This window comes from Barbatula barbatula (assembly GCF_947034865.1).
Source record: "Barbatula barbatula genome assembly, chromosome: 19".
In the NCBI taxonomy this organism is placed as follows: domain Eukaryota; kingdom Metazoa; phylum Chordata; class Actinopteri; order Cypriniformes; family Nemacheilidae; genus Barbatula; species Barbatula barbatula.
In genome coordinates, this window is record NC_136782.1 from 335,299 (window position 1) to 346,883 (window position 11,585).

The 11,585-nt window shown below is 41.4% G+C and overlaps 1 protein-coding gene across 1 annotated transcript in view; it reads right to left on the bottom strand.

The window, feature by feature from the left end:
* schip1 (schwannomin interacting protein 1) overlaps positions 1-9,400 on the bottom strand; it is a 24,316-nt gene extending 14,916 nt beyond the window's left edge. The window contains exons 1-2 of the mRNA XM_079480828.1: positions 9,188-9,400; positions 4,866-5,408 (exon numbers count right to left, since the gene is read on the bottom strand). Coding sequence (XP_079336954.1) covers positions 4,866-5,408; positions 9,188-9,193 — 549 coding nt within the window. The 5' untranslated portion in view covers positions 9,194-9,400. The remainder of the gene's footprint in view (positions 1-4,865; positions 5,409-9,187) is intronic.
* Between the last annotated feature and the right edge of the window lie 2,185 nt (positions 9,401-11,585).

Consider the following 11,585-nt stretch of genomic DNA (forward strand, 5'->3'; position numbering starts at 1 on the left):
TTCACTAAATCTACCATACACACAAGAAAGACCACAACTACCTGTTCAAAACAAACGCTTCACAAGTATAGAGACAGATTACAGTTTTTCTCAGTTGTTTACACACAAATATTGGTACTTGAGACACAATGAGCACAACATGTAACTCATGTACCAACCCCCTGAACCAATTCTGCTAAACTACAAGCACAATTCCTGCTTTACACTCACATTGCAGATCTAAAACACACTTTTTTCAAAACACTACACACAATTCTCTGCATTTGGCACAATTTTCGGGCAGAAAAATCTCTTGTTTTCACAAGGAACACACTGCCATTCAAATATGAACACTGACTCATCACATGTGTAAACACCTGTAACAAACGCCTATACACCTTCTCCAAGCTATAGAAGACACATGTGGAGATATAACAGCTGATGCTTTTCATGACTGGACTGAGAAACATTGCTTGTGATGTGGATGAGGTGCTGTGGTCAGACCCAAACCCAAGAGAAGATGCAGCATCGTTTTTTACTGTAACTGTATACAGTCAATTCTTCTGTTGTTTTGTATGTACACCACTGTATGTGCAACTTTGCGTTAGTTGGGATGTACACTGGACATTGTTTTTGTTGAAAAAAAATATATATATTTGTTATTGTGTATTTGTGTGTTCTGACTATAAAAATATTTTATATATATATATATAAAAATATTTTACAAAACACTTATGTACTGTCTGTAGTACTGAACCATATAAAGAGCAAAGTCATTATGATGAACGGAGAAGTGTTTTACATTCATTTTAGTGTTTTATAAAGAGCACATCAGTGTTCAACTGGTTCTTATAAATGTTTATTCATATGATGGTTTGTATGTGTCATTTGAAAACAAAATACCATTTTGAGAAGAAAGAACATTGTTTTGAATGTGAAGTTTCATTTTGCAGGAGAATTGAGGGGTTTTGCCCTTTGTGTTTGTGTGTTTTGATTTGTGTGTAGAGTTCTGAGAATATGAGGCTTTCAGAAAATGTGTGTAAACAATTGAAAAAATTGAGATGGTGCACCAGGACAAGTTTGCAGTAAACACAGCGACCCCTGCTGTTCAAAACACGTACTGCCATTCTGTTAACATCTCAATTGACTTCAATCAACTATTATAATATATTTTCACTGATTCTTCAGTGTTGAGAGCACATTTAAAGCTCATACAAACCTTTAAAGAGACCACAGCCATCACGGCCATGTGAGGGATTCCTCTATCGTTAAACATCATGTACTGTACGTACACGCTCTTCTCTTCTCTTCTCTTCTCTTCTCTTCTCTTCTCTTCTCTTCTCTTCTCTTCTCTGCAGAGACACGCTTCAGTAGATTGTGATGGGTGTGTGTGTCGCTGCAGGGCATACATTTCCACATCAAACCCACTGCGGTCCAACCTCGATGACATCACACATGACATCATCCTCACAGCCACCCACTGGATGTGTGTGTGTGTTGAGAAGAAAATGAGTGTCTCTGATTGGCTTCAGAGGTGCAATGTCACACAACCCTTCTCTGACTTCACAAACTGACAAGATGCTTATATCACTTCAGGACACAAACATGTTTTCCTTTCTTTTTAAAGATCCTAAATGCAGAAACATCCCCAGGAGACAACGACAGAGGTGAAGTTACCTGAGTGAGGTCATCTGAGTAGATGAATCCAGCGCTGACGTGGTATTCACACTCATTCACTGAACACAAACGACGTCCGACAGAGTCTTCATCTCACACACACATGCAGCAGATTACAATGATAATTCAGCTGTGTGTGTACAGAACCTGCTGGAATCTCATGAAGACACGCACACACGCATGCATGCACGCAGGTGAGGTCATGTTGTTAGAGGCTGTTCTAGAGTCAGTTTTGGGAGTACAACAGGGCTCTACAGTGCGAGTGTTTCACTCGCATTTGCGCCTAAAAATAGTTATGTGCGAACTTGAAAAATAATTTACGAGCACAGTGTGCGAGTGACGGGCTGTCCTCAAACTGAACAACAGCGCGATGAACTATGGAAGGCCATTTAGGCAGAAATGTCTTTAGACGTAACGTGTACACACGCTATAACGCGTGTACGCGTTATTGCGCCTAAAGACGTTATTACGCGTACAGACGTTAGACGCGTGGACGCGTAATTGCGTGTAGACGCGTAAACCCCAAACTTCCGCTGTCAAACTAAAAGTCACATTAAGAAATGTAGACCTTACCATATTTCATTTTAACTACACCTTCCTTTTGACTCTTTCGGCCTTTATTTTGCTTAAAAGCATGGCGTAAAAGCATGGCGAAAATACAGTTTAATATTGTTATATAAATAATTTAATGTATAATTACTAAACATAGTATTTTGTGGAAAAAAACTTTGTTTTGTGTACTGGTTAACCAATATCATATGCTACATTTATTTTGCATTTCAAAACAAATATTTTAATAAAATATATTATTCACAATGCAAAACTCAGTATATACAGTACACTTATAAAACAGGAAGGGTCAAGCCCCAAGAGAACATGATCAAACACAAATAGGGCAAGACTCACAGACCAGCAACTAGGCCTGGCAATGTTTTTTTTGGACACTTTAGTCAATTAAAAAAAAGATAACAGCCTTTTTATACAAATAGATCCTAACAAATGTTTATGTTTAGGGAAATACCAGTAGATGTCCCACTATACAAGCGAGATGAGAATTACGCTAAGTGGGAACACTGTGAGGAGTAGCAGATCACTTGGTAGCATGATGACGCGCTTAACATTATGCAAATGAGAGCGATGATTCGCAACCAATGAGCCAATCACTGAATTAGTGTGGGAATGTGCGGGAACTGCTGGATTTTAAGCGGAAAGAGAGTCGAGTGAGGTAAAAACTGGAAAGATAAAATTGGAAAGAAAATGAAGAACATACGTTTTTATTTTAAGCAAAAAAGAGATGAGGAGAAAGAAGAATCAGGGAGGGGGATATGGAAGGTTCAACTAACTTTAACGAGGTTTCTTCACAAGATTTACAAGAAGTTGAGAACAACTTTAGCGAACCTGTGGTGACTAGCGCTGTCACGTCAACATCCACTGGAGCCGGCAAAGGGAGATCATATACATTTAATGTCAATTGGCTTAAGATTTTCCCATGGCTGGATTTTGAGAACAACCTCATGTTCTGCAAATATTGTAGAGGGCAGAAACAGTATATGCATGAAGTATATGCATGAAATTTGTTCAGTTGTTTAATAAACTAATTAAAAAAAAAAATTTTTGTACTGTGCTCCTAAATTTCTTTGTGTGCTCCTAATTTTTTTCATTTAAGAGCACATGTACTCCTCGGGAAAAAAGTTAGCGTAGAGCCCTGTACAATAATCTTGCCTCTGTATCGCTCTGACTTATGTCTTCATTTCTCTGTTGCTGCTGGAACAACTGTTACGGCCATCATACCACACATGTAAAGTGCAGTTAACGTGTATGCCCGGCGTAGCCTGACGCGCACCTTTCCAAAAATGTCAATGCGACGCGGACCACAAACGCTGTGATTGGTCTCCTTGAACCCCCTCCCTTCAGGTCAAATAAACTCTGCTATAGCGTTTTTCTGTATTTAACAACTCAAGCTGCCCAAGTGACTGTTTACTTGCTGCTATCACTGCTAATGCTTCTTAAACAGCGTACACAACGAACCGCGTCTTCTTCAGCTCTTGTCTTGGTTACACAAGCAACACGCCTGTGAACACTGACACCTTGTGGCCATTGCATGTCGGCGCGGACAACGACGCACAAATATAAACAAAACCAGCGTGTGACAGCGCAGATCCGATCCAGAAGTAAAACAAAAATGTTTACTCCCCCTCAAGGCATCTTAACTGAATATGGTTTTCTTCTTGAAGAATAAAGCAGTCGGCGTTATAATACCACTTATCAGTTTACTGGGAGTGACAAAGTGCATCCATCGATCAAAGCACTGCTCGACACGGCTCTGTGGTCTTAACAAAGGTCTTCTGAAGTGAATCTATACGTTTGTTTAAGAGAAATATCCATATTGACAGCGCTATTAGCGTTGATGTCTAGTTTGTCGCTTGAAGGCGTTCATAGCTCTAGTTTTCCTAGCAACAGTTTGAAAAAACCCTCCAGTAACTGAAGAGAGACTGATGACGTAAGCTCCGCTGCTTAACTCCTTACGGTGGTCGAGTTAAAAAAAAAAAATGTATGGAATATTTTTTTCCATCGTCACCATTTTAAAACACGAATTATTAACCCCACATGTCACTGGATCTGCAGAAGGTCTTATGTGTGTGAGCTGCTGTGAAGATAAATGACGAGACGTCTGAAGGACACGCACACATTCCTCAGGCTCTCTGGAGGTGATAACACCAGATAACACCACATTCCTCACAAAATGATGTTTTACACACACACGCATGCACACACACTTTTAATACATAGTGTGGGGACCTTTCATAGATGTAATGATTTTTTACGTCTATTTTCTGTCCTGCAACCTTCACACAAACCTTTCAAATAAACGGCAGGGACCGTTGACATGCACACAATGCTTCAGTGCGCACAAGACTTTTGCCATCATTGTGGATACAGAGTGACACACTCATCCGAATCAAGAACATTGCCACAGCGCCATCTGCTGACCTCCCACACAACATTAAACAACATATTTTATCCCAAAAACAAAGAAACCGAACCGAAGAACCCCACTTTCTTAAATGTTCATTCCCCGTGAAGGAAGCCAAAAATACCTTCTGAGGTTCGCTCGCTGGCAGTGTTTTGTTTGACACACTTCACCTCGAGATGACGTAATACATCTGTCTAATCTTCACAACAACAGCTGTCAGAGATACAAGACTCACGTTTGTGGAGCAGGTCCGGCTCAGGCCGTGGTTCTGCTGTTGTTCTCTGAACTGGAGACCTGCCAGGTGTCTCTCCAGTGCCGCCCAGTCCATGGCAGGAAGTTGGTCTTCTTCCACACATTCTTCTCTGTAACCTGCGGCTTCAAGCCCGGTGACCGTGACCCGGCGCTTCGGCTCATCTAAAGTCTGACTATCACGAGCGCCGGGCGATGGCCGGTGGCCACGGAGCTCTATCAAGTTTCCGTTCTGTTTCAGTTCCTCTGGCACCAGTGGAGGAGCGGATGTCTGCAGCTCCTCTGCCAGGCTGCGGCTGTTGATGGTGTCGCGTGTGAAGTCCTGTCGCTTGAGGTATTCCCGGTCCCAGTCCATTAGCACTCTGCTCCTGTTTTGCTCCTCATCCTCCTCATAATCCTCCAGAGCAGTCAGATCCAGACTGGGAGAGGACTTGTATTCAGAACACGGCGTCACCTTATTGGAGTTGGACTCCGAACTGGAGTGACTGGAAGTATCGCTGCCCAGGTCCATGCCATCCTCCCGATAATCCTGTGAGAAAGTAATGAGACATAGGTGAGAAAAGATAATAAAACCCTACAGCATGATCTACCGTTCCTCTTTGTCATGGTGAAGTGGTAACAGGGGAGTACAGGTTGTACTGTTTTGTGTTGTGTGTCCACTTCCGACCCTACTTTCCTGTCTACTTAACTTGAACTGACTTCACTTTGTTGCTGCAAAGTCACCATTTCAAATTGTTTTGTTTTTTCAAAAAATATTTGAGGCTATATTTTGTTTGATGCTTTAATAATTGTAGTTGAAGTAAACTATAACTGGTCGACCCTACAAAAAAATGAAAAACATGTTTCTGTTAATAGCTAAAGAGTTAGTCAACTTCATATTTTTTGTGTTGATTTGTTTCCAGACTTGTTTCCAGCATCTACACAGCAAGACCTTCAAATCTAGTTTTAGTGCTCAAGACAGTCTTCACTGTTAAATAGATATTTAAATAAGAATTACAATTTCCCCATGTTTTACTCCCCCTCAAGGCAACCTAACTGAATATGGTTTTCTTCTTGAGGAATAATCCAGTCAGAGTTATGATACCACGTATCATTTTGCTTCCAAGCAGTAGTGGGAGTGAACGGGGGTTCTAAAAGTTTTAAAAGCTCCATAAAAGTGCGTCCATCATGTGTGTCCGGCAAATAACGGTAACGAAAGCTGCTGCACGGTATCCTATAGGAACAAAACGAAATATGATGCGTTCGTTACCGGAACTTACTTCATTTGCCAGAAAAAGAAGCCTCGGGTTCACAAGCAGCAGAGGGATAACGGAAGCTTGACATTAATGTTAATAGCGATGTCAATATAGATATTTCTCTTAAACAAACACATGGATTCACTTCAGAAGACCTTTGTTAAGACCACAGAGCCGTGTCGAGCAGTGCTTTGATTAATGGATGCACTTTTTGGAGCTTCAAAAAGTCGATGCCCATTCACTCCTATTCTAACGCTTGGAAGCTAAATGATGCGTGGTATTATAACCAAAATATGATGCCTTGAGGGGGAGTACAACATGAGGAAATGTAGTTTCTTGGCTGAAGTATCCCCTTTAAGGCCACTCTATAGTAAATACAATTACTTATTTACAAAATATTCACATGTTTGTGTCTGTGAATCAAAATTTGTCAGATGCTAAAACCCACATGATTTTTAAGGAACGAATGCCTCTGCAAATTGCCTGGAAAACATGTCTGTTTTGAGCTCTTAGGTTGGGAGCATTTGGTAAAATGACATCACAACTACACAAACTACTGCTCTGATGAACTAACTGTGCTTTAGCAGAATCACAGGATTACAGTCACACGATAAACATACAAAACCAATTCACCTATTTATAGTCAAACATTGCAACCGATGTGTGTAAGTTACAAGTTGGCCTAGTTTCGAGGTAAATGGGCACAAAGTTAAAACTAAAGCAAGACTTCATTCTGTTGCGTTGCACTATTAAAGTTAGCTGAAGCTTTACGTTACATAAAAAACAAAATATTTATGGAAGCCTCTTTGGTAAGGAGTAACTGTAGGAATAAAATCTAATAAATACACAAAATGAATAAATCAATAAAAAGCTCTTGATTCACTCGATAGACTTCGATACCATACACACATACAGTATAAGTCATATATACACACGCTTTATAAGTGGCTCTTTCCTCTGATCTGTGTTGTGCATGTTATTATAAAATCAATAAAACATTTATATTTTGTCAGTATTTATATAATAACCCTTCTATATCCTGTATAATACAGCATATATTAAAATAAGAGTTGATATAAAAATGTAAATAGCTATTATTCATGATGGTGTGATATGATATTCAATGACATTTTTTGTTCTGTTAGTAAGTGAAGTAATTAGGAGTTTGATTCAGGGATAATCAGAATTTCACAGCATTTTAACACAGCGCTGGACTTTACATTCAGTACGATAGGACTCATACTGCTATACACGTCTCATCGTTCTGGCTGTCTGACCCATCATTATCTCATGTTGGCATGAACATACATGAACAAAAACAGAAACAAACAAACATCTTTCTATAGCCTATCCTTCAAGAACACATTTCTACATTAAATTCTTCATGACTTCACAGATTTCATGCTGGAAAACGACAAACATCCATGTAGCGTATAAATATAACGTAACAGAACATGTACAGTATGACTGAATGAATGACTGCATGTATCGCCCAGTCACTGTGAATGATGTCATGCTCCTCATAGAAAACACTGCTGTCATATATCACGAGCACTGATGAAATAACTAATAAAAACTGTACAAATTGGTCAATCTGATCAAGAATAGACAAATCAAATAAATCGTTTTGTATATTTTGTTGAAAATGCTGTATCAAAAACGCAGTGCTCGATACTGTACACATACAGCAGGATCACAGAATGTATGTTTGTGTAAAACACTAGCGCTCTGCTTTAAGAGATGAGAGAGTCTTAGCATAGCTACAAACAATATTATAGTACTTCTCTTAGTTTTAGGCAGCCAACGCTAAAGTAAAGCATTACATGTACATTGTCTTCAAACCCTTCTTTTTAATCAGTTATTTCAACCAATAAGACAAATGAGAAACTTTGATCAAAGTGAGATAACTCTGTTTTAAAACACATTCAACATCATGTTTTATAACGCATTCCAATGAATGTCAATCAAACTGCAGTTGCAATAATAACTCAAACTAACACAATAAAACACATTATTAACACGTTAACTTATAAAACATCATTTTTGAAGTATTTGAGTTATCACATTTTGGATCCAAACTCTTGGAATTGTATAGTTTTATTTAATGAACACAGCATATAGGATTATAGTGTGTCTGATATCTGACCTGTGCTTTGACTTGCTTAACCTTAGGCCTATATGTTTTGCTTATAGTCGACGTGTTTTCTTCTACAGCTGCTTTGTAACAATGAACATTTTAAATAAAGCTGACTTGACTTCATATGATCAACTAGCACGGCAAGATTAAACATGTTATTGGTATTGTAATTACGATTGCACATGAGTATCTTTTGCATGGAGTTTTCAGAGAAGCGCTTTCCTTCACGTCGTCTCTATAGCAGCATGAAGAAGAAACGTGTATTTCATCTGGGAATAAAAACGCGAGGTGTGGCGCACGAGCACTAAACATTCTGTAGGAAAACTGCATATGTGAAGAGAATCAACATGAAGGACCATCTTCATCAAAACGCTCTCAATCATTAACGTCATTAAGGTTTACAATAAACTCAAAGATTTCCACAACGTTCAGTTCTCGCGTGATTTCTCGAGACGAGACACATACAGTCCAAGTGTTTCTTCGTCCTGACCCTTATGTATATATATACCATCAGTTCATATACTGTTCCAAAGCAACATTGACATATATATACACGTATGTAGAGACTGTATGTGACTGCCACGGTGGCTTCCTTTGACACACAAATAGATATTAGTGATTCCTGACACACATACATCACATGCAACATACGAAAACACATGTTAACGACATACAACACACACTGATCTTAAATCACCTTCCCAGAACATTTCCCTGATCATAAAATCCCGTAAATATAACGTAACAGAACATGTACAGTATGACTGAATGAATCGCCCAGTCACTGTGAATGATGTCATGCTCCTCATAGAAAACACTGCTGTCATATATCACGAGCACTGATGAAAAAACCTCAACGTCACGTGTTTCAATGTTAAAATTCAATGTTTAATCGCGATATATCAGCAGATCTCTGAGCATTAGAACAGAACTTACTGTCATCTTCTCTGATGGACTCCTCTTCCTCAAGACATGTTTATATCATCTACTTCATCATCCTTATCATCACAGACTGAGCGGGACAGAGAACCGACGCCGGTGAGTGGTGACCGTCCGCGGTGTAAGACATGGCGGAGCTCCGCTGCTCAAACACACCGACCGACAGATCTCCAGCGACCGGAGGAGACAACCCCTCCCACCCCCACCCCCCTCTCCCACTTCCCTCCTCCTCTCCCACCTCCCTCCGCCCTCTTCCTCTCTCTCTCTCTCCCTCTCTCTATTGAAATAGAAGGTCTAATGTGTTTGCTATATAATATACATAACTATGTGTTCAGACAACTTCAGATGTGTATAAAGACCTTACATAATGAAGCGTTATATTTTAATGATCTTAGAATTAGCTATTTCTATCTACATAGGGCTACACCCTTACATGGAATTCTCCATGTTGTACAATAGCCCCAAACTGACAAACAGAATAGCTTTGACCATCCCAGGGGAGAAAATTAAACAGTATGGCGGTACTAACCAGACCCTCGAGCACTATCGCTAAGTCCCATGATGAGACTGTCTCTCTAGAAGGAGGCCTCAGCCGCCTCACTCCACGAATGAAGCAGGTGACTAAAGGGTTATTTTTCCACAGAAACCCCATCAATCAAGGCGTGGCAGTCTAAAATGGCGGCCATATAAACCCTGAGAGTGCCGGGGCTTGCAGAAACTACAGCACTGAAATAATCTGGCAGTCAATTTGGGTCCATGCACCATCTGTTACAAATGGTGGATGAGTACAAGAGAAGTAGAGGGGACCTTGGGTGGAATTTCCATTTCCCGTTCGTTAAAGCTTGTCTGGACAGCAAGTCTGCTCCCACATTCATATGCCCCGGGATATCAATCGCTCTGAGGGACAGGAATCTGCCCTCTGCCCAGGGCAGGATCTGCTGGGCCAGTTTGTTCAGGTTGCGCGACCACAGCCCACCCTGGTGATTTATGTGTGAAACTACTGAAGTGTTGTCCACCTACACTAGGACATGGTAACCTCGTAATTGCCGGAGGAAGCATTTCAGGGCCCGAAATACAGCCATCATTTTGAGGCAATTGATGTGCCAATCAAGAAGATTACCTCTCCAGATCCCTTGGGCTGGATGGCCATCTAAGACCCGCACCCCAACCCGTGAGGGATGCGTCTGTCGTGAGCATATTGCAACGACAACACGGACAGCGAGTTGGGCCAAATTCAGAAACCGAGGTCTGAACCACATAGAAAGGGTGCGAAGCCCCTGGCGTGTCACCCTTATATGCCTCTGGGGGTTGGCCCTGGGATGAAACCCCCTGTCTCTGAGCCACAACTGAAATGGTCTCAAATGCAGGCGGCCCAAATGTATCACAGTGGAATCCACCGCCATGAGACCTAGAACTCTTCGGATTCGACACATGCAGGTAGTTTTCACGGTTGGGGAATTCATTGACTCTTCCTTGCGCTGTGTTTTGTGTGTGTAGGCGTGGTCGCTGATGATCCTCCGGGAGAACGTGCCCGTTGAGTATCTCGACCTGAAGGTAGTGTTAAGTAAGTCCAGAGCTGCTTCTCTTCCTCCACATCGTCCCTACGACTGTGCTATAGATCTCTTTCTATTCCCGAGAGGGAGGCCATGGAGAAATACATTTCTGATTCTCTGGCTTCCGAGTTCATCCTTCCCCTAAGGCGCTCTTAGGGGAAGGGGTACTGTCACGGTTGGGGAATTCATTGACTCTTCCTTGCGCTGTGTTTTGTGTGTGTAGGCGTGGTCGCTGATGATCCTCTGGGAGAATCTCGTTATCACTAGAGTATTTATACTCACCTCTGCCGTCTTGGGTTTGTCAGATCGTTGTTTGTGGTTGTCTTTCGTCGTGTCCAGTTCCTCCTCGTGTCTCTGTGCTGCAGTTCCCGTCTACATGTGAGAGGTCTCTCTGTTGTAGTTCCAGTCTTTGTCTCACGTCTTCACTTTGGGAATTATCACTGCACGCCTCTGACTTCTGGACTACCGAGTTGCCCTGGACAAGCCTGCGCTACATCGCCTGCCAGACCGCTACCTGCGCATCACCAAGGGAGACTGAGACTATTATTATTTCTTGTTGTGAGGCTGGGCTTACACCCTGTGTAATAAAACCCGGTTTACTTGCTTTCGCCTCCGCTGTTCTTATTCCTGTGACAGTAGTTTTCTGCATAGGAGAAAGAACGCTCTTTTTGACGTTCAGTCTCAACCCGAGAGCTTCGAGATGAGCTAGGACGACATCCCGATGTCGAAGCACTAGCTCCCGAGACTGAGCTAAAAACAGCCAGTCTTCTATGTAATTCAAAATGCAGATGCCCTGGAGTCGCTGAGGAGCCAGAGCTGCATCCATGCAATTTGTGTATGTG